This window comes from Hippocampus guttulatus, chromosome 9, assembly GCF_054856545.1.
Source record: "Hippocampus guttulatus isolate MCC_2025c chromosome 9, RoL_Hgut_1.0, whole genome shotgun sequence".
In the NCBI taxonomy this organism is placed as follows: domain Eukaryota; kingdom Metazoa; phylum Chordata; class Actinopteri; order Syngnathiformes; family Syngnathidae; genus Hippocampus; species Hippocampus guttulatus.
The window spans coordinates 2,007,046-2,030,094 of NC_141269.1; the positions used below are offsets into that span (position 1 = coordinate 2,007,046).

Consider the following 23,049-nt stretch of genomic DNA (forward strand, 5'->3'; position numbering starts at 1 on the left):
TTACTGTATGATAAAATATATCCCTACCATAAGACCAAATCATATTTAAAGCCCTTGATTAAGCCCATGTCTGACTGAGCAGAGAACATAGTGAATTTGGGGTTCCGTCAGACTTCGTAAAAGATTGCAGTTTTTTTCTTGTCGCAATGCATTGTTTCGTGAACAATGGCAAGTGTTTGCAAAACCATAGGAAGCATTTGTAGATGGTCTTATGACGTGTCACCAAAGTTCTTGATTCGCCAATGTTCGACTACTTGACCATTCACGTGCAAGCGCTCGCTACCCAGTTTCTTCATTTTTTTCCTCTTGTAGTTTCAACTGTCCTGAAGCAAAGAGAGATTTTTGTCATGTCGCCTACAACTTCTCTCATCAACATGTTTCATACTCAGTTGTTAAATTTTGCACTAACATTGTCCATCTGATTTTTGAACAGCACTGGATATTTATGCAATTAACCTAAAAACATAAAATGGCTACTTTGTGTCTCGACTGGGCTTGAGAAGGACAACATCTTAATAAAAATGTTGGTATACAGCATTTTTCCCTCCACGTAATTCAACTGTAACACAATAAGATTGTAACATGTTACACAGACGTACAGCACATTTGACAATATTCAAATCAATTCAATAACCATCCCTAATATGAGAAATTGTGGTAATCCGTAATCAACTAATGAATTTACTAACCATTCACAAGACTTCTTTTCGGGGTATTTCCTATACAGTATATATATTTTTGTTTTTCTTATGGTAAACGTCTGTTGAACAAACAGATCAAAAGGGGTGGCCAAAATAATTGTCAATGTAACTTATTTCATAACTCTCGAATGACGGTAAGTGTTTCCGAAAGGAATGGTGTGGACTGTGTGGTTAGTCAACTCCACCGAGATGGCGGTGATGCCCCGTGTGTCGCTCTAAAAATGACCACAGAAGAAGAACCTACCAAAGAAAGACCGGTGCTTGGACGCCATCTTGTGGTGGTATTGTCAGACGCGTTTTAGTGGTTTCAAAGTTGTCATACATGGACGCTCCAGTCGGCACCTAAACTCCACATAAGAGCCCTTCTTTGACTCCATTCCCACCCGAGCGTTGAAGGTTTATTTTTATTTCTCAGTCTTGAAAAGGTATACGAACACATGCTCTTTTTGCTGCGTAAGATACCATGCTAGCTAGCTAACACGACAATTAAGTGCTAGCTTCAGCGTTTTTGTAGTTAGCCATGGACCCGCTAAGCATAGTGGAGGATGAAGTGGCTTTGGAAGGACTGGACGGCATCACTATTCCCACTTTGTGGATACGACTGCGGGATAGGAAGCCCAGGTTCCCACTCAAACTGGACGACAGCACCAAGGAGTTCATCTGGAGGTCGCTGGTGGCCAACAGTGACTTGACGTTCTACCTGCTGCCCGCCGAGAGGGATGATGTGGTACTGTACGACAGGTGGGTTCACTGAGCTGTGCTGTAATAGGCTTTAAAATGCTCATACGAAGTCTGTCAGAAAAAAATGTCACCTGAGGTCGAAAATAACAGCCGCCTCTGCCGTGTCTTCCTGCATATCCGAAAGCATTCTTCTGGGATCTTCCGCAGCTCTGGTCAACTTGATGTCGTCTAAGTCTTGAAAACTGGTCCCGTGATGACCCCATTGAAAAGAGGGAAATGTCAATAGAGATGTTTTTCTCGCCGAGAACTGTCGGATGCTTTGGTAACTCTGGCCAGACGCCCTGTCATGGTGAAATAATTTTCGCTGCCATAACTTTCGCCCCTTCTCAAAACGAATGCTGGTGGATATCTTTGTAAACGTAACGGTTGATTGTCTGCCCTTGTGGCAAGAACTCTCAAAGAATATGTATGTGTCAGGTTTCAGTCTAATGAAGAGAATGACGTTGAAGACAAGGATGTGTACCCGGTGCACATCATCCGTGACAACAAGGACGGCTTGCAGGGCTCGTGTGCCACCTTCTGCCAAAGGAGAGATGTCACGGCGCGCCTCCGCTCTCCGTCGCCCATCGCCCTGGACGAATCTTTAAAAAGGTGCCACCTCGTCATATTGTCAGCCTGTCGACACGAGCGTCACCTCTCGTCTTACACGCTGAAGGTATGGCAGGAAGCTGGTGGCGGTGGCGTCGCAAGGGCGCCGTTTCCTCGCTCTCATCGGCAGCGAGAGCGACCCTGACGCCAAACTGACGGATGACTCCTACTGCATGCTGGAGCGGGTGGGACGGGCACGATGGCAGGGGGAGATGCAGAGTGAACTGCACAAGTCCTCTTTCAAGTAGACAAGCACTAACACATTCTCACAGCCAAATGTGCAGCATGTGATGTGTGTGTCTTTCTGTGTGTGTGTATGTGTGTGTGTGTGTGTGTGCGCGCGCTTGTGGTCAGGGTGGACTCACGTAAGTTGCACTACATCAGGAAGCCTCTGATCCGCCACCGGCTGGTGTGCGCCCAGGCCTGCAGCAGACAGCGCAAGTCGGGACAGGCGCAAACCTCCATCCTCCTCTTGCTCAAACGGTTTCACGTCATCAGGTCCGCTCCCACCACATTTACTCAAATGATGTCTAAAAGCCAAGCGTGGCTTTATTCTTGTTGGTGACCACGTTTCCCCTTGTGAAATTGCAACCTTTTTCTCATGACTTGCGGTCCTGTCAAATTGTAACTATTATTGTTCGAATTAAAAAAAAAAAATCTTGTCAAATTTGAACTCATTTTCATGCGGAATTACAATTTGTACTTGTAATTTGTCTTCTATGATTTCCACATGCATCGATAACATTTCTCGATGATTTTTTTTTCCCTCTCTGAAGTTATGAACTTTTAAATTGAGAACTAGAGTCAATTAGGTTTCCTTCATGAATAGAAACAGAAATTTTTTAAAGTTTGGTGCAATAGTGGTCTACCTCCAAACATCCGTCATATCGATCAATCTTTCATGAAAGATGATGAATTAAAAAAAAAAGAGTTAGCCCACTCTTGTTCTCAGTGGCTCATTTGCAGTCACTTAAAAAAAAAAACTAAATAAAAACTGCAATGTCCACAATAATGTTACAAATAATAGAATTTAAAACAATGTTCTGTTGCAACCTTACAGGAGGTCCAAGTACGATTTGCTGATGGAGGGTGTGTCCAACATCCTCCAGAAGATTCCACGCCAGCTGGCCGCAATGGTCACCATCCGGGAGCACCTGGTTGGCGCCTTTGATTTTTCTTTTTTTCTTTTTTTTTTGGGGCTCAGGGGTGGGTTCCGTTTACTGGTTGCGCTCTTCATCCTAATCAATATTGTTGGATGGTAGAATCTGCCGGAGGGGCTTTGCAAGCGTGTGTTTCGGCACATGCGAGAGGCCAATTTGGTGGAATACTGCAGCGTGCCTCTAGAAGACTTGGATGAGGAGAAAAAACCCGTGCGTACCAGAAAAGGTAAATCATCCTTGTACATTCAGGTTATCCGAAACAGACGCTCCGTTAACGTGAAAAAAATACAGGGTTAAATAAAAAATACTGCACCTTTCTCGATGCAATTTTGAAGACAATATAATTAAGCAATTATGGTGATTTAAGAATACCTTCTAAGTATCGTGGAAAATGAAATAAAATACTGAAAAAAAGGCAAAGATAAAAAACAAAAAACAAAATGGCTTCCCCCCTTCTTTTTTTTTAAATAAACATTTTCAAGTGCAACCATTTTTTCCCCCCTCACCCACTGCAGGCAATAAAGTGCATGTCCGCTGCCTGAAGCTAATCAAGCCATACAGAGGCAAGTTCACCACCGCGGCGGACGAGTGGAAGGATGACGAAGACAATGAGGAGGACGACGATGACGACGACGAGGATAGTGACAGGAGGCGAGCTCTGCCTCCTGTGGGCAGGATCATGGAGCAGGATGTTTTGTCACAGGCATACAAGCTGGGTGCGTTGTTGCCGTTGTATAGTGGTTACATTTTTATTTATATATTTATTTGGGGGGGGGGCTTTCTTGATGCAGTTGCATCGTATGGCACCAAGGGAATCCCTCAGTCGGGCATCGCGTCCAGGATGAACGTCGGCAAGCTGGAGGCTCGCATGCTGTGGAGGAAGTTGGAGAGGGACGGCGTCATCAAGGTAAGACATTTTTAGTCCCGCCATTGATGTACCCCGGTCCAAATATATGCGTTTGAGGGCTCCCCAACCAACCAACTTCACTGAAGGATTGTACAACATCAATGGGTTGTCGTCTTTTTCAGAAAGTCCAACAGACTATTGTCTGTGTTCTTTTTATGAACGTGAAGCTCATGTAAAATAGTTTGTCTTGTTTTTAGAAAAGTTGAGCAGCAACTTTGTTTTATGAACAGTAAGCATCATGCTTATCTGCTTTTCAGGAAAGAGGAACAGGCCCAAGCAAGGGTGTATTTGTCTTCTATACAGGAATGGGAAAACAGCAATTGTATGTCTTTGTTTCAGGAAAGTGCAACATCAATAGTTTGTCTACATCCTGGGAAAGAGCAACGTCAAGAGCCTTTTTAGAAAGGAGCAACACAAAATTCATCTTCCTTTTAGGGATTTGCAATATCAGTGGCTTGTTTTCTTTTTCGGAAAGTGTAACATCAAAAGTTGCTTTTGATTTTCGAGAAATGAACCTTCAAGTGTGTCTTCTTTTTAGGAGACATCAATGGCTTGTCATCTTGTTTGAGCATAAATCAGCGGGGTGCTAACATGACATCTCTTCCGCCTTGCAGGGTTTCATGGTGGACGAAGGCCGTCAGAGAGTTACATATTTCCTCAGCCACCGGTACGGTTGGTGTTTTCAATTCTCCCTGTCAAATGGTAAACCTTGCCGTGACGCTTACTTTTGGCCTGAACCAGGAGCGTGGGTGGGAGTGACGACCTGCAGCTTCTCTCTAAAGAGAAGCAACGCAAAAAGCTTTTCCACTCCTCGGCCTCGCCCGTGTCAACGAGCACGCCCAAGGCCTCCTGTCCTACCCCGGCCGCTGGGAAACAACGACAGAAAACCCCCACGAAGAGCAGAGGAGCGAGTGAAGAGGTGGAAGAGGAAGGCGAGGATGCAAGTTTAGACTCGCCAGATAAAGTTGGGAAGGAATCAACTGGAAAGGCCGTAAAAAAGCCGAAGGCGACCATCGCAGACGTCGCTCCAATTCCAGCGGTACCAGACGCAGAGCCTGTTAGCACCTCAGGTAAACTTTAGCCAGCTGGCCTCCTCTGCGAGGGGGACGGCAAAGGAGAAGCGGCAGTAAAACATGCCAAAATTCCGTGTGGTGAAGATAGTCTCAAGTTGAGATTTAAACATTTCAACTGAGCAAGCCGGTCAAATTTTTGTCAATATTCATTGTAAAGTACTGTAGTCTGAACAGAGAATTCTCAATGACAGGCTGACTTATTTTTTTCAGCTGTGTCACCAAAAGACCAGCCTGTTTTCAGCGTAGTGCTAAAATGAAACATAAGGTGCCATCACGTTAGTCAGACAGAAAGGTGGTTAGCCACATAGTATTTTATGAGTAAGTTAAAGATTGAAAAGCCTGAAAACCACATCTCAGGTGAACTGGGAAGCCAGTGAAGGGGTCACTGTAATGTCCTGTGGCTCCTTTGCTACATCTGGCGCCGGGTGTCTTTAATCTGTGCAGAGTAAAACGAAATCTCAAGATGCTAAAAGCCTTTCTCAATCCGAAACTTGATTTTTGCTTGTAAAAATAATTCTGCTAAGACACAAAAATGGATCACTATGTCATTATTTATTTCCCTTTAATATTGTCACAACTGGCCAGTTACCATTGTGGCTTTTTTTTCTCTCTTTAATGGCAGCCCAACATTGAATTCTTTGTTTCAGAGCGAGCTTCAGTCGAGGAGAAAGAGGAGGAGGAAGGATCTTTGCCTCTTTGCCAGGAGGAGGAAGGGACAGCAGTGGACCCCGTGAAGAACATTGTTGTGGTGAATGAGGTTGGCAACCAGGTGGTTTGTCTCCCCTTTTTTTTTTTTTGGTTGGTTGTCACTTTCAAATCCGTCAGTCAAACGTGGACGTTAAACCAGCAAACTCCTTTCCAGCCCGACACCAGCAACCGCAGGCACCGGGAAACGTACCGCGTGCTCAGGCGGAAAAATCTCATCATCGAGGCCGTGCACAAGCTCAAAGTCATCGATGGCCTTTACCAGTCAGTCTCATGCCCAACGATGGCCTTTTATTTTAGCGAAAAATGCTAATGATGCTCTCCTCCTTTTTTTTTTTCTTTCCTCTGCTGCAGCCTGCAGAAGCTGATCAATGACGAAGAGAAGCTGCAGGGTCTCACCATCAAGTGCTGCAAGAAGACCACAGCGCGCCTCGTCCAGACTCTGTCCAGAGAAGGACTGCTCAAGATTTTTACCACCAACGTCATACAGGACGGCATTACCAGGAAGGTCCGAGAAAATGCGTGCGCACACACACACACACACACACACACACACACACACACACACACACACACACACACACACACACACACACACACAATTCTAATCTAGTTGGTATGTTTTCTTCCAGATGGAGTTGTTCGTTCATCCGTCTGTCCAGCCCAGTGACGAGCTGGTGAGAGCCAGCATCGATCAGGTCCGCTTCAAAATCACCAGCTCCTGCGGTACATCGTGGTGAGCGGCCAAAGAAGTCGGCTTGATTGGATGCAGCGCAGTTTTCCCCCCATTCCAAAGTAATTAATTCTGTCGTCTCTGCAGCCAGCAGGCGGCGAGCAAAGACAGCCCCCTCAAAGTGGATAAGCAAGAGACCAGTAAGAGTTTCAAGAGCTTTGCCGAAATCAAGGAAGAATACGCAGTCGAGGCCGCAAAGTTCAAGCCCACCGTAGGTGAGTAATGATATGTTCAAAAAGACAGAAGAAGGCTGACATTTTAGTAATTTGGGTCATTTTTGTTGGTACTTCACACAATGAAAATCCAGCCCCTTGAGATGGGTTTAATTAGGCGCATGAAATTTATTAGTCATGTCTATCACTGGTTGAGCCACAAAAGAATTGTCAAGACACCATTTTGGTTTGAAGTGGCCATTTTGTTCATGTTGGCCAAAACGAAGATCTTGTACAATTACTATCAAATTTGGATACTAGGAAAAAAAGCATAACCAAAAATTCTGAGGTTGTGGAGTTTTTGTCACTGCATGTTGGCTGTGCATGGGGCACAATTTTGAATATTCGCCCTAAAACACAAACCACTAAAAACTCGACATTGAAAATGTTGCCTCTCCAGACAGACAGCTTCTTCAGTGAGCAAAAAAAAAAAAAGATATATATATATATATATATATATATATATATATATATATATAAAAACATGGCTATTGTGAAGAGACCCTTTAAAAACTCTCAAAAGTGCCCCCCCCCCAAAGAAAACAAAAAAAGCCACAGGAAGTGTGCTAATTTTGGCAAAAGCTGACATTTTTGGCTTAGTAGGATCTTCCAGAATTTTCAAAAGAATTCAGCCCTCTAAGAGAATTTTATTTAGCAACATGAAATTTATTAGGCATCCCACCATGAAGTTTCTAAAAGCCGTGCTGGAAAAACCCCATGGAGGCTGCTATTTTGAATTGTTTTGAAAATTAAGCCCCCCAATGGTAACTTCTCTTAGCAAGATTGAATTGGATTGCTCTGTCTACGTCTATCCTGAGTCAACCCACAAAATAGTCTGAGGAACCCATGCCCGAAAGGACGGAGAAAGGCTGACGCAGTGGCCATTTTGGCTTGGTCGCACCTCTGTCATGAGTAGACCCACGAAAATAAAATCTCAAATAGCAATGCTGCGAACGTCCATTTTGATTTGAAACTGTCTTGTTTGGATGCCCTTCCAAGACCAGCTCAACTTCTCTTTTGTCTCGTTTTTACCAAATTTGAGCCAGACTACACAGACCAGCAACGCTGAATTGCGAAAAACTCGACTTTTTATGTGTTGCTGTTGCATGGCCGCAGAGTTTTTCATATGTGTATCTTCCAGTTCGAGGACTTGGCAAGACTCTTGGTTTCCAGCCCAAGATGCATCGCCTGCGTGTTTTGCACACCTTCCTCTGGTATGTCATCTACGACCACCCAATGGGGCCAAGACCCCCGTGGCAAGCAACCCCTCAGGATGCTCCTGAGGTTGTCCAAGAGCCACCGGAAAGAATCGACGACGACAACCTCACCCTGAAGGATTTGGATGCGGCATTGTCCGGGGAAGAGGATGAAGCCGTGATGGAAATTTCCAGTAACTCAAACTGTGAAATAAAAGGTAAGAACACTCAATATCATTTTTGGACCCTTTTTATTATTATTATTATTATTATTTTTTTTTTTAATCACTATTCTGCCTGTGTTCAGTTTACTGCGAGGAGGATTCATGGAAGAGGTTCGTCCCGCCCGTTCGCAGGCACTGCGATCGAGGCATCGGCTGGGCGATCGTGGGCGACCTACTCTTGTGCCTGCCGCTCTCCTTATTCGTCCAACTCGTACAGATCAACTATCAGGTGAGAGTGGCGTCTTACATTGCCGAGCAACTGCACTTCAAGAGTCTTAAAGATATTAACCGAAAACACAAAAATAGATTTTTATTGGACAAAAAAAAAAAGACAATATTAGCTTTAAAAAAATATACAAATAAAAATCATATACTGTATATCGAGAGGGATTACAAGATATTATGAAAAACTATTTCTATTTGTTTGGAAATATTTGACCAAAAATGACTAAATATACACTAGTATGAGAAGAAACGTATTACTACAATGTTACAATTCATTTTAAAATATCTGATGAAAAACACAAAAATGGCAACAAATATACATTGAAATTTTTATAAGATTAAAATTATTATAAAAATGTATGTATTTAGGTAAACATTATTCACTCATACATAGATATGATATGCAGAAAGAGACAAATAGAGGGTTATTTACAATTTAAGACAAACACATTAGACTAATACTACAGAAGGAGGTGAGGTGGGTGGAGCACAAGGCTGCTCCACTTCCTGTCTCTGATCCATGTTCGGTGTGGTATCCCCAGGTCGACGGCTTGGAGGAGTATTTGAAGGACCCCGTGAAGCAACACCATCTTATTCGTCAGCTGCCCCTGGCAATAAGGAAGCAGCTCTTTTTTCGACGGTCATTTGAACCCTATGCCGCTGTATCCTACTCATTGTCTGCGCGTCTAAACGTCTTCTCGCCTTACCAGGAAATACGTGTACCTCTTCTTCGAGAACCTGCAGCGCTTGGTCTGCATGGGCCTGCTGCAGCTCGGTCTTGTGGAGAAGCTGAAGGAGAAAGACATGGTGGGTGTAGGAAAAGTTTCTTCACAGTTTGGGTTCAGGGATCACATACGGGAGTGACATTTTTCCAAGGACTTAAACCCCTTGACAGGACACACCAGAAGACACAAAAATAACTTGTACCCTAAAATGTCATCAGGCTTAAAAGGTTGCAACAATTGTTAATGATAATACATTAAAAAAAAAAAAAAAAAAAGTAATTTGGGGGAAAAAAAGTTGCAATGTTATTTAGTTTTTTTGTAGTAGTATTTTTTTCCAAGAAAAAAAAATCTTAAATGTATCTTGTCATCTAAAGTCCAATTTTTTTTTAATGTTACACGATTAGTCATAGAGCAACGAAGGAAAATGTTTCCGAAAACTGAGCCGTGACTGGTCGTTATCTGAGCCCCAAGCAACTGTGATGTTATTTTTAGTCCATGGCAATCGGCCGAATGGCCGCCACCTGAGATGGGTTAAAAACAGGTGGATTTTGCTGCATACTTTGGATTCCATTAACAATTTTAATTAGAATAGCATGTTAAGATGAATTGGGCCACATAGAACATTGAAAAGTTAAAAAGAAAAGCCCATTTTCTATTAAAAAACAAGGTTATTCTGAATAATTTTTTGACGTTATTTTCTAAATAAAAAGGCTTTTTTAAAATTTTATTTAAAAGACCAATTTGTTGCGTTGAAAAGTCGTCATTTTTATCGCTGTCGCCCACAGCTGTTTTGTTACCTGAAGCGCCACGCCACCATTGTAGACACCGTCTACGCCGAACCGCACTACTGGCTGGTGGAGGAACCTCCCGACAAACCCTTTGACAGACGCCGCTACACCTTCAGCAGCACAGACGATGTCGACACGTACTGGTTCGACCTCATGTGTGTCTGCCTCAACACGCCTCTGGGTAAGCACATATGCACGCACGCATGAACCTCTCTGATGTTCTTTAAAAGGGGTTTTAAATTTTTTTTTTTTTTTTTTTTTTTTCTGCAGGGGTGATTCGGTCCAAGCGAGGCGCCTCTGAGAATGAGGTGATGCCGTCCTTTGTGAACGATCGAAGCCTATTTGTGGCCATGGCTTCCTTGCTCAAGTAGGTGGGGGGGTGGTTATGCATTTTATTAGTGACAAACATTTTTAAACACCTTCTTTTTCCACCGTAAGCTACGTCTGCAAGTAGCATGTGTCAGAGTTTTGGGTATTAATACGCTACATTTATTCTGTTATAGTTACTCAAATAACTTTTTGGAAAAAAATGCAATTGCAAAGTAGTTTTAATGCAGCATACTTTTTACTTTTGACTGAGTATACATGTTAAGAAGATTTACTTGCTAACCGGTAGTGACGTTTGGCTCCATGTGACCAGTAGAATATTCAGAGGAAATGATTTATTTCCTCAAACACAAACCTCCTCGCCATCCCCGTGACCAAGCTCAAAACCTGGGGGGACAGAGCCTTCTCTGTCGCCGCCCCCACCCTCTGGAACGCTCTACCACAACACATCCGCAACTGTACTGACCTCCAATCCTTCAAATCATCTCTTAAAACTCATCTGTTCCGCAATGCTTTTAATGCCTTTTAATCTCTTTTACCCATTTTGCTTTTTGTTCATCTAAATATACTTTTGTAAATTATGTATGCTTGTTTTAAGTGCACATTTTTATCCTGTGTTTTAAGCTCTTGTAAAGTGTCTTTGAGTGTGATGAAAAGCGCTTTCAAATAAAATGTATTATTATTATTATTATTATTATTATTATTATTAAAATGACAGAAAAGAAAAACATTCAATATGTTAGATTATAAAAACACATGAGAAAATGTGTAACTGGGTTTGACAAAAAAGCCCATAAAACACGCACGTTGAAATAAACGCTCGTTTTTTTGTTTTTTTTATGCAATTAAAAAAAAATCGTAGAAGAATGTAGGTAAAACATTTCAATAACAAACACAAAACTATAAGGCATACAATTTTGTGATGTGACAAAAATAAAAAATATTAGATGGAAAAATATGACATTAAAAAAACCACCAAATAATTCAAATTAATTTTTTTTTTGACAGAATCTGCAAAATACAAAAAAAAATTAAATTTAATTTAAAAAAAAAGATATTAGATGAAATATACACCGACTTGATAATTTGACAAAATACCAAATATGAGAAGAATAATCCCATCTCCAAATTGTGATTGTCTCAAATGTGTGCGCGTACCCACAGGGGCAACAACATCGTGTGTGACGACGGCACCACGCCGGGCGATGGAAAAGGCGCCGGCGGTCTGTCCTCTGAGTTCTTCGCTCATATGAAGCGCAACTGGCTGTGGACTAACCACCTTCTGGCCTGCAAAAGGGTAAAAACGAACGCCTGGGCCAGTTTTGGCTCTTTGCTCATGAGAATTTTGCTGTAAACGTCTGCACGCGTGCTTCCGTTTGCGTTGCTTTGTAGCGGCCCACCGGGCCCAATGATACCAAAGTGCGACTGAAGAGCCTGCTGAGTAAAGAAGCGCTACGGGCTGCGCTGAAAGCCGGTCAGTTTGCTGTTGATCGATGTTTTAATGCTCTCACGTCCTCTTGAGGCGCCCTGTGTGCCTGCTTATCGCCGTTTTTTGTTGTTGTTTTTTTCCCCACAGGGGCTTCGTCACCTCGCTTTTTGACCGCCAAAAAGTCGGTGGTGACGAAAGAAACTGTGGAGGTGAGGAAATTTGTTTGTATTTTTAAATCTCGCTGTGTATGACCGTTGAAATCAAGTTCATCTTCATCTTGACCTTATCTTGAAATAGAACATATAACTGAATATAAATGAAAACAACAGCCAAATACACAAATATTGCAAGAAAAATGTTGGTGCTATCGCTCAATTTGAAAAATCCAGTCGACACTAGTCAACCCCTCAACCCAATTCAGTGTTGTGTCGTTTCAACAGAACTTTGACACAGGAGGAGGACATTTTTCCAGGCTGTGGGAACTGCTCCTTTCCTGACTTGTGTCTTTGTGACCAGGTGGCTGTGGAGCCGTCGTCCAGGAACCAGGAGGTGGTTGGAGGGAAGCAACGGAAGAGGAAGAGACCCAAAAAGGAAGTTGTAAAGGTTCCTCGCAAGAAGAAAAAAGGTTGGACTTACCCCTCCCAAAAAAATATTTGATAAAACACCTCAATGTGAGGCAAAATACTCCAAGAATTACAGTGGCGCTTGACATTTGAATTTAATTTGGCTTGTGATGACTCAAAACAACCATTGCTGCATGCAAGGTGCTCAAGACCGTCACAACAGTAAATTCCGGTAATAAATATGTTGACCACCTCTCCCCATCCCCCAAAAAAGTCCTACAAAAATATAAAACTATTACAAACAAAATACTTGACTTTTGTGTTTGTCGCCCTCCTTGTAGAGCCCAAGAAGCGCACCCCGGCTCACGACGAGGCTGACCACGAAGCCCTGAAAAAGATGACCAGGCGGCGAGTCATCTGGACGGTGCAGGAGGACTCTCTGCTCATGCTGTGCGGTGTGGCCTCGCATCTGCTCAACAGCAAGGTACGCGTTTGGGCCACCTCCGCCGAGTGCGTCCGCTCATTGTGTGTTTGTGTGTGTGTGTGCTCTGCGATGGCTTTCAGTTGCGGAGGACATTCGTGGCCTACTGCGTGGTGCGAGACCTCCTCCAGGCAGAGTTTCAGATCTCTGAGGACAAAACATCGCTGGCAGTGGGGCGGCGCACGCGCTACATCCTCAAGAATCCTCAAACCTTTCTCAACTACAGGTCGGTGCTCCCTCCATCGAGATGAGAATCTGCATCGTCTTCTCTTTCCAGGAAAGCGTCCAAGCATCTGTAGTTGGTCTTCTTTTTAGGAAGTGAGCTACTCCTTTGGTAGACAAGCCAAAGAAAGTTTTGGCATGATGATTCGACGTTGTGAAATGTTGACTAAACAAAAATGGAAGAAAAATACACATCACATTAAGTAAAATATCCAGACAAAAATGTTTGATGAAAAATAGACCAATATCAAGCAAACACAATTTGACAAATATCAAAACATATATACGTAAAAATATGCAAATATTAGAGATTATCAGAAAAAAGAAAAGTATGAAATAATACAAAATACCTGATGAAAATAATTGAATATTAGAAAGAAATCACCCATAGGAAAAATATTCAACAAAAATATAGGGGGATATTACACCAAATAATTAGATGGAGCGGGCGCAAAATTGTGAGACCAATAATATTCAACATAGAAAAAATATAAAAATAATTACAGTATTAAATGACAAGTACAACAAAACAGACACAAATTAAAATACAAGGCTGTCAGAAGAAATACATAAGTAGACAAAAAATACACTAATGAAAGACAAAGTAATAATAATAATAATGGACACTTTACAATAACAAACAATAAAACACAGTACGGGTTGGGCAGCGGCAGCCAAACGCGGCAGCGTTCACTCAACCCGGAAGTCAGAAAGAAACCACAAGGGAGGGATGTGCCGCCCCCCCCCCCCCCCCCCCCTCTCGAACATTGGCTTGCAAGTTGAAATCAACAGAAGCCGCCGGTCAATGAAAGAAGAAGCAGTAACTGGAAGGTCGTGGTCACAAATGGAGTGAGCGGCCGCGACTTCCGAAGATGTATTCTACAAAATACACAAATCTGAGAATAATTACATGGAAATGTAAAATATATAGTGGATCAGAAATTTTCTGTATATAGAAAAATATTATAAGAAATATGCAAATATGAGCCAGAATACAAAAATGCCAATATTCAACATAATACAAAAGTATTGAACCAAAAAATGATAATTTTTGAGGCATATTTTATTTGACTGCTGTGTTTTCAAATAGCACAGCTGGTGTCCAATGTCGTAACCCAACTGTCTTATTTTGTTGGACAGGATCTGCCTAGCTGAAATCTATCAGGACAAAGATCTGCTGAAACAGCTCCAGGACAACAAGCCTGCTGATCCCAATAATGCAGATGTACAAGCCCCACCCCCCTCTCCTTTTCACACTGTTCTGATTTCACACACTATTTCTAAAACGATCTAATCTTTAGGATTGTGCCAGAGCATTCAGTGAGTATGTCAAGCTCCTCCGACAAAAGTTCAGCTCGGCCCTCAACGCCGATGACGTGAAATTGCCCGAAAACAAACATCAAGTCTTCTCGGAGTAAGTGAGGAAGCTGGCAATGATCGACGATGGCAGTAGAGTGTGATGGTCTTTGGTTTTGCACAGGTTAAAAGTGTTCACGATACACACCGACAGGCAGATTCCCTGCAGAGACACCCTGACTCGGTACCATATTTCTTTTTTTTTTTCCTGCGATTGGGAATGAAGCTTTTGATAGTGGTTGTCAATTGCAGCACAGCCGATGTCCATGCCTTAGTGTTGTTCAACCTCATCCAGAGTACGCTGGCCATGACCAACAATCAGATGAAGGAGTCCAGATCCTTTCAGGTTTGATCTTTTTCTCACAAAAAGTATGACTTCATTCTTGCCGGAGTACAATGTCTTCATCACGAAATGCCGACTTTCTCCCTACCAGACGTTCCAGATCTACAGTCAGTACTCGCAGGAGCTTCTGTGCCGGGTGTTCATTGAGTGCCGTAAACGTCATCTAGTCAACCAGCGCCGCGTCTGTCGCACCACGGGGCGCAAGAAGAACCGAGCGCTACCCATCCTGCCCATGTCCTTCCAACTCTCGCAGTCCTACTTTAGGTATGTGTACCTGACAACTCAAACTAAATTGGAAAAAAAATATTTTTGTTGACTAAATAAAAACTAAAATGCTAAAAAAAACACATAACAACAACAACAAACTACATCTTACGCTAAAATGTCAGTCATTTGAGATTTTTTTTTTCTTGCTCTCGACCAACACTCTGTATATTTAAGAAAAACTAATACTAAAACAAATAAAAACCAAACTACTAAACCCAAGTATTTAAAAAAAAAGTCAAAATGCCTTGCTGTAAGAACTAAATAAAACTATCAGAACTGAATTTGACCAACCATAATGTAAAAGCAAAAACTATTAAACCACATGTCTGAACCTTTTCCCAACCCCGCCTCTTATCACAGAGAGAGAAAAGAAATTGCCCACTTTTGATACATCCTCGCAAGCCTAGTAATTTGCAGTTCCCCTTCAACCACCATTTTGTTTTGCTGCCTTTCACATTGCCTCTGTTATACCACTGATACTTCCTCCAATGCTTGGAAGTTTTCTGAGTCCTTTTTTTTCCCTTTTCCTCGCCAACAGGTTATTTTCATGGCGTTTTCCTCACACCCTTTGCACCGACTCATTCCGCTTCCTGAAGACTTTGCTAAACAACGGCAGAGGCGACAACAGGTCTTTTGTCTCATACCACCTGGAGACGGAAAACCGGACAGAAAGCGGCGAGGAAGCAGAAGACAGCCGAACCAGCGATCTGGAACATTCGGGAATGATGCGCTTCCATCTGGACTCTGTCGGAGGAGCATGCATGGTGGCGCTCACACTGATGAGTTTAGGACTCCTGTCTGTACATATGTCCATCCCCAAGAAGATGGTTGTGGTGGACAGCAACCTGGTGGATAGTGACCTCAGAAGGTATGTCCTTCACGGTAACGGGCTAAAATTCACATCACCACATAACATCACCTCAGCACTTATTCTGGCGTTTCGCTACTCTACGTTTCACATTATCTTAGTGGTTAGCATAGCTTCTCCATTTCCTTTTCTCTTCTCTAGCTAGTACAGGATCAGCTACTCCTCGTCCGCCTTAGGTGGTAATGATACTTGCCAGAAGTGTAGCCAATTTCCCGCCATGGATATTACGATTCGTGACTGAGAGAATTGTGTCTGCGATGTAGTTAGCCGCACCATCTAGCCAGAGCAGAGCAAGTAACTTTAGCATCTAGCATTCCTCCCGGAAATTACCAAGTAGCCTGGAAAGCAAGGAGGATGGTGACACGTGCTTGTAGCCATTTTTTACCCCGAGCCAGATATGATGACATCTTCAACAAGCATTATCGGAATTGGTCAGTAGAGTCTTGATCTATACTTATTTGTAGATATATACATTACGTCCGAAAATTTGTGGGTTGACTTCAACCCACGCATTCTGTGTTCACACAGGTCACTAAGACAGGTCAACAGAGTAAAAATTCTGTCTTTGACTGACGGTTTGAAAGAGGCGATACACGCCTCGATGTCACGCCTCTGATTCGACCTCAGAAGCTTAGAACTTTGCAGCGTGACTTCAACTTTTTTATACCACAGAAAAAAGCTGTTAGAAAACCTATGTGAATATCTCAGAGGCAGGTAGTGAGCTTTTTAGCCAGTTAGCTATTTCTAACCACTTTTATTCATATATTGTATGAATGTGAGTGTAGAAGAGTGCAAAGCCTCGGTAGTTAGTTTGGGGCGATGAGCGCTGGGGGCTAGCTATTTGGTTATCTAGCAAGCTAGTTCGCTAATCATTTATTTATTTTACTAATTTATGAATGTAATTGGGGCTCCAGCATGGTGTCATTGGAGGAAGAGGACGATGAGGATGACGTCGCCAGCGATGAGTGCCTGAGCAAAAAAAAGTTGCGAGTCAATGCTCACCAGGCTTCGCACACCAAGTACCTGTTAATGAAAGGCTATTGCATTCCTGGCATTGGTACGTTCACGTTTGATATTCCGCAGTCTCTAAAGAATCTGTGATGGCATGAATGTTGAATGCGGTTTGCAGTTAAACGCCGGAATATGAACACCAGCGACAACATTGTGGTGGAGTCGTGCGTGCTCAGGATGCAGATGAGACAAACCCCGGCATGCGCCCTGTTGAGTGACGACGACGTCTCTCTGGACTTCTCGAAATCCGGCCCGTCCCTGCTGCCATCCGTCCTCACCCGCTCCATCCAGAAAGTTGGGCGCACTCCGGCCCTGTGCTCCAGCTACTCCCTTGAGGACGTGCAGGCGAGCGCCCAGCTGAGGAAGCACCTGGACACAGCAGGCGAAAAGGGGGTAGACCAGGTGGACCTGTTCCGGGAGCTCGCTCATCTCTGTCGGCCGCAATCCGGATGCAGCAGGAGCCTCGAGCAGTACCTGGAGGTAAGTCCCCTTTCACACCGGACCCTGTGAGAATGCCAGTGTTTACTAGCACTGTAAAAGGCACTATTGTACCAGGGAAATAATGTATCAACCCCCTATTTTGCGTCAAAGGAGGACTACATAGCCACTGTCGTGCCTTGGTTGCATCTTGTAGCTGCGAAATTCTGTGGCTTGAACGGGGACCATTTTTAAATGGGGCGTGGCTCCGCAGGACCTTAACGACACCTACTCAGCCAGTCAAGGGGTGACGGACGCTCAGCGGCGCTTTGTCACACTCCACTGTGACCTTTGATTCCGTGTCTCTATCTTTCACACGGAACAGCAGCTTTAATAGGCAGTGTGAAAGGGGAAACTTCAACTTCACGTTTTCTGTTTTTACCATTCATGCGTTCTGTCAAAGCTTGCTTCACCACCTTTCCCCACCATCTCCCATGTGTTTCTGCTCTTGTCCTCTGCAGGATTTACAGGAGGATGGTCAGGTACTCAAGGTTGGCGGCTACGGCGTTCGCTGGGTGCTCATCCAACACGCCGATCCCTGGATCCTCACCGTCAACCCCAGGAATGGGTCCCAGCTGCAGGCCGCCACTGGTGAAGATCCCTCCCAACACAACATTCCCTTCCTGTACAAGAGGCGACGGGTTGAAGGACGGCGGGATGACAAGAACAAAGAGGAGCCTCCGGCAAAGAAAATGGCAAGCGAAGAGAGACTCGAGGAAGAGGAGGACGAGGAGGCAGTACGGACGATCCCACCAAAAGCCGAGGACCCTGCGGTAAAGGTTTCGATGGGACGGGAGTGCGCGGAAATGCAGGATGAGTGCCATCCCGCTGAGGACAAAATGGAGCACGAGGAGGAAGACGGAGGAGCCACCTTGGCACAAGAGACTGACATTCATGAGTAAGTTTCACGCAGAGATTTGCCATCTGAGGTATTAAGTTGACGTGGATTTTTATACAGCGGTGTGGCGTTATCTTCCCTTATGTTTGGTGTCAGTGGCGTCTTTACAAAATGGCAAAAACAAATTTTTTTTTTACCATTATGTTGAGTTTATTAACATAACATTACTGTATTGTTTTACAATCTTCCCTTTGCCGCCGCCTGTTAAGAGCGGGTTATTTGCTTAATTAAAAAAAAAAAAAAAAAAGTTTGCCTTAGCGTGCCGCACGAAAGGGTCTTTTATGTTTCCATGACCGTCCCGCAGGGACAGCGTGAGCTTCGTGGTCCGTCCGTGGCGCCTTGTGGACGGGACTCTCAACCGTCAGGTGTGCAAAGGCATGCTGGAGGCCGTCCTCCACCACATCATGTCCCGTCCGGGCATCCCTCACCGAAAGCTGCTGTCATACTACGAGGGCGTGCTGCAGCCCGTCGTCCTTCTGGAGCTGCTCGAGGTGAAAATATACCCCCCCCCTGCGCACACACCGCCTTCTCTTCCTCATCCCTTTTCTCCTGCTTCATGCAGTCACTTGTAGAACTTGGCTGCGTGGTCAAGAAAACACTGTTCAAAAGACCCAAGCCCACCCTGTTCGGGCCCCCGATGCCGACGACGGAGGAGCAGCAAGAATCTGTTTTTTACGAACCCACCGTCAGCTGCTGCCTCAGACTCGCTCGGGTGCTGCCCAATGAACGCCACTGGAACTACTGTGGAAAGTAACTTTTAAAAATGTATTCTTATTAATCCAAATGGAATAAAGGCTTCAACCTCAAAATATATATAATAACCATGGAGCAGCTTTTTAGCAATGTTCAGTTTTATTCACACAAATCACATTCTCCACGATGCATGTGAAGCTGATGTACAGTAGGTCTGTGATTGAAAAAAAATCTTTTCAACTTAATAAATTACAAACTTGCCTAATTGTTATGAACTAGCATTTTTTTTAACTCATTCACTGCCATGGATGTTTACTTTTGTCCACCCAGAATCCCAACTGCAAACCGCTATCGAGACCAACAGGTGCCGGTTGTGAGTGTCAATTTCTTTTCCATCAAAGGCACGTTCTCTGTCTTGTTTTTTTTTGGGGGGGGGGGGGGGGCTGGGGGTTGAGAGTGACAAAAGCAAAATCGATTTGCACCGGTCAGGTTTGCTTGACATTTTTCTTTTCACAAAAACCTTGGTTGCAAAAGAAGAATCTATGCTTTCTTTTTGGTAGGTTTGGTGCTTTCACTGTCACAATATTCAGTGGGCCTTGAACGAGTATGAGTACCAATACTTCGGGTCGATACCGGCCTTATTTTAAGGTAACGGATACTCTCGGAGGATGCCGATACCAGCCACCAGTACTGAGGGCAAAAGCAAAAAAAATCTGACGCTAGTTGGCACTAATAATGACATTTTGTATATCCAAAGTACAAGCGGTATCGGTCCTCTGTATCGGTGAGTAATGAAAGAATTAACCAAAAAAGGTAGTATTGAACATCCCGAAAGATCAATCAAAATAACTAACTTTCTTTGATTAGCCAGGTTATATAATTGAGAGAAATTTGTGGTTCCGTGGCTGGAAAGTGGACAGTCGGGAGCCCGGAATCGAAACGGCCACTGGACGGCGCGGGTCCACCAACCGAGCCGCCGCACCTGCGAAGTGTTCTTAAACGTCTGTCGACGTGGGAAACTGTGTTTCGAAAAGAGCTGGCAGCGAATACGTTCATCAGAACATGACATCAGTATCATTTGCTGGAAGCGTTGGCCTCACTCATCGACTGCTTCCTCTGGGAAAGCACCAGCTCCTTGACTTGTGGGGTCAAAACGTGACACTGGGCCAGGACACTTGACGCCTCATCGTCCCGCCGCTCGTCGTCCTGCGTCCGTCCTTGACTCTGGCTCATCAGTTGCTTCACCACCAGGCTCTGATACGAGGTCAGCAGCTGATGCTTCTCCGTGGGGATGCGGCCCGTGAGGGTTCCGAGGATGTGAGGGACGCAGCGTCCCGGAGCGTGCAGGATGCAGTGGGTGCTGTCCTGAAACAGCAGCATGCTGGTGAGGTGAAGGACCAGAGCGGGGTCCTCGGTGTCTTTCAGCTGCTCGGTCAGAGTCTGGCGGTGGCGCAAGAAAGCCTGCCGCTCTTTTTTCTTGTCGGCCCTCTTCAGCATGAAGCCGCAGGCCTCGGCGGCCGTCTCGAGGTTTTCCAGAAACTCTTCGATTGTTTTACCGTTCAGAGAGTTGTGCAGCTTGATCAGGGGCGCTTTGGTGTCGTCCGACACTTTGGCCAAAATCTTCAACCGTAGCTCGCTGGTGATCGCGGCGGGGTTCTCCACGGACATCATCAGGTCGGCGGCGAGGAAGTTGACCAGGACGTTGGCGACGTCGGCGCCGACGCTTTTGAGGACGTGCTTGGCGATGACGACCTGGGTTTCGTCGGAGAACCATTTGGTGCCTTTCTCAAACAGCCTGATGTTGTTGTACAGGTTGGTGAGCTCCTCCTGGAGATCCTTGACAGACTTTTTGTTGGCACCTGACACCGGGCAGGTGCTGGACATGATCAAACTCCGCAGGACTTCCTGGTAGGTTTTGCTCAAGGGCCTCACCAGATGTTCCGCAAGCTCGGAAAGGACTTCGTGTGGACAGTCACTCACTCGGTCCTCCAGAACAGCTTCTATTTCTTCCTGCGTCATGAAGGGGGCTTCCTCCTTTTTAGACCGAGGTCTGGTTTCTTCGTCATCATCGTCTTTCTTCCCTTTCTTCTTGGTTTTACGAATTCGGATCTCTCGAGCGTTGCCCCCTCCTCCGGCTTTCACTGTGCCGCTGCCCTCTGCGCCTTTTTTCTTGCGCTCTCCGTCCCTCTTGTCCTTTTTTGACGGTCCGAAGTTTTCCGCAAGCATGTGCGCTTGCTTCAGATCCTCTTCGGTGATCAGCAGGACGGGATTGCTCTTGAACTCCTTCTGAGCTTTCTGTTGTATGGTATCATCGAACAGAGCGAGGCACTCGCTGATCCACTTTTCACTGACGACAACCGTGGCTCCGAGGAGCCTGGCGGCCGAGTGCACGTTCGTATTCCTCATGGCCTGGTTGATCAACGTCGCCATGTCCTCCTCTGATAGGCAGCTTGGCAAAATGGCTTCTATGTCCGTCCATGTGCTGGAGCTGACGGCTTCCTCCACGGATGCCTCGACCTGGTCGACCAATGCCTGGCTCACGCAAGCGTCGCTGAGGAAAATAAGCTTCTGGCACTTGAAACGCTTCTTAATGTGGCTGACGGGCTCGGGGATCCCCAGCCGGGTTAAGGAATCAAACTCGAGATAGCCATTCTGTTGGAGGAAAGAATCCACCCAACTATTCTGCGTTTTGGAGTAAATGTTGGGGATGTAAACAGCATTGTCCTGTCGCCCACCAACAATGGTTCCTTTCAGGCGTCCGGTATTCACCAGCTCCCCCAGAACAGAATACAGGAGATGCTCCTGAAGCCCGAAAGCGCTAATCATTCCGATGACAGGCGTGGGCCAAGTAATTGCGCTGAATAGTCCTCGGATCTTGGCTGTGTGGCGGGCGACAAAGGCTGGAGTAAAGATGACTCCCCGACTGGACCGATCCAGTTCTCCCTGTATCAACTTCCCGAGACGCTTGGCGAGCTCGTCATTTAGAAAATCACCCGGTAGATCGTAGCTCTTACAAAGTTCTGAAATGTTGATCAAACCAGCTTCCTGTAGTCTGTCGTTGACTTCCTCAGCCAAACGGTTCAGGTAGGTGTCATCAATAAGCTGTCCGAGCACCAGCTGGACACTTCTGTCAGACTTTGCAATGTTACTTGCTCTCGATTCAACGTCGCCCCAATTGACGTTGATAATCTGCTGGAGCTCCAAAATATTTACCCGCCCTCCATGACGGTAAAGTTCATCGCGGATTTCTCTGGTGATCTGTGCGGGAGTGACGTACTCCTTTCCATCGATCGTGTGCACCACGTCCACCTTCTTGTCTTGGATCAGTCTCGCAATGATTTCAATGCAGTCCCTCTCTGATAACCTTTGTGCAGTGTCGGCAAACTGTGCCCTCTGGAAATCGGCTGCAAGACGTCGAATTTCTTCCCACTCACTTGCCATGATTACCGTTGAGGTCGTGAAACGTTGGCTTCGGTTCACTAGCGAAGGAGGAAAGGGAGAGAAGCGTTAACGACACGTCAACATGGCGCACAAAGAAGCAATGCGTTCAGATTCAAGGAGAGAGATGTTACCCTGTCACTTTTCGGCTCCTTGTGGTCGCGTGAAAAAGACGGCTGAGAAAGAAAACACACATGGAAATACTAAGCATCTGCTGGTGTCACGAGTGGGTTGAAAAGGAAAAGAAAGAGGCGCTAACGCCAAAGTGTCCGTCAGTCGTCCCCCCTAAATGTGCGTATACAGTATACAGTACGGAGGCGCTGCTAAGCACGTCTCCTTTAAGCGACACATCAAAAGAACTACATTACCCATTCATTGGACGTCCTTTAATTCACCCAATGTCGAGATACAGAAGTTTAAATCAAGTTTTAACTTGGTAGAATTAATGGTTTGTCCAAATCACCTTGTAAATGATTCAACCTGAAGTTATACATTGGAATTTTTTTATCCCAGTCATTTCTCCAAGTCAAAATTGCCGTAATCTCAAGCAAAAAAAAAAAAAAGTCAATTCAAAATGTAACTACGTCTAGTCAGAAAGACGTTGATGAATGTTAATTATTGGTAGTCAAACTGAACATTTTAAAGTTCCAACCACTTGCTGTTATTGGACTTTTAAGCAAGCTTTATTTAAACATTGT

At 44.7% G+C, this 23,049-nt stretch overlaps 2 protein-coding genes across 3 annotated transcripts; one reads left to right on the top strand and one right to left on the bottom strand.

The window, feature by feature from the left end:
- The first annotated feature begins 971 nt into the window (after nucleotides 1–971).
- On the top strand, nucleotides 972–19,184 carry gtf3c1 (general transcription factor IIIC subunit 1). 2 transcript variants are annotated; one of them, XM_086119746.1, is made up of 38 exons: nucleotides 972–1,442; nucleotides 1,860–2,033; nucleotides 2,098–2,274; nucleotides 2,385–2,528; nucleotides 3,091–3,187; nucleotides 3,293–3,416; nucleotides 3,706–3,906; nucleotides 3,982–4,097; nucleotides 4,712–4,764; nucleotides 4,839–5,167; nucleotides 5,818–5,939; nucleotides 6,033–6,139; nucleotides 6,230–6,383; nucleotides 6,508–6,611; nucleotides 6,696–6,823; nucleotides 7,962–8,234; nucleotides 8,324–8,469; nucleotides 9,008–9,105; nucleotides 9,176–9,272; nucleotides 9,976–10,159; nucleotides 10,249–10,345; nucleotides 11,470–11,602; nucleotides 11,698–11,779; nucleotides 11,882–11,943; nucleotides 12,251–12,359; nucleotides 12,639–12,781; nucleotides 12,862–13,004; nucleotides 14,141–14,225; nucleotides 14,302–14,414; nucleotides 14,481–14,540; nucleotides 14,609–14,702; nucleotides 14,791–14,963; nucleotides 15,505–15,834; nucleotides 16,749–16,891; nucleotides 16,964–17,325; nucleotides 17,784–18,220; nucleotides 18,525–18,711; nucleotides 18,783–19,184. In XM_086119746.1, exons 1-38 carry the CDS (start codon nucleotides 1,222–1,224, stop codon nucleotides 18,972–18,974), a joined length of 5,994 nt encoding a protein of 1,997 aa, XP_085975872.1. In that variant the 5' UTR covers nucleotides 972–1,221; the 3' UTR covers nucleotides 18,975–19,184. The 2 variants fall into 2 exon arrangements, with proteins under 2 accessions (XP_085975872.1, XP_085975873.1); XM_086119747.1 differs by having other exon boundaries at nucleotides 5,818–5,927.
- A 166-nt stretch (nucleotides 19,185–19,350) lies between these two features.
- Nucleotides 19,351–22,629, bottom strand: ufl1 (UFM1-specific ligase 1). The gene is made up of 2 exons (XM_086119749.1): nucleotides 22,486–22,629; nucleotides 19,351–22,392 (listed from the first exon to the last, which is right to left on the bottom strand). Exon 2 carries the CDS (start codon nucleotides 22,352–22,354, stop codon nucleotides 19,988–19,990), a length of 2,367 nt encoding a protein of 788 aa, XP_085975875.1. The 5' UTR covers nucleotides 22,355–22,392; nucleotides 22,486–22,629; the 3' UTR covers nucleotides 19,351–19,987.
- Between the last annotated feature and the right edge of the window lie 420 nt (nucleotides 22,630–23,049).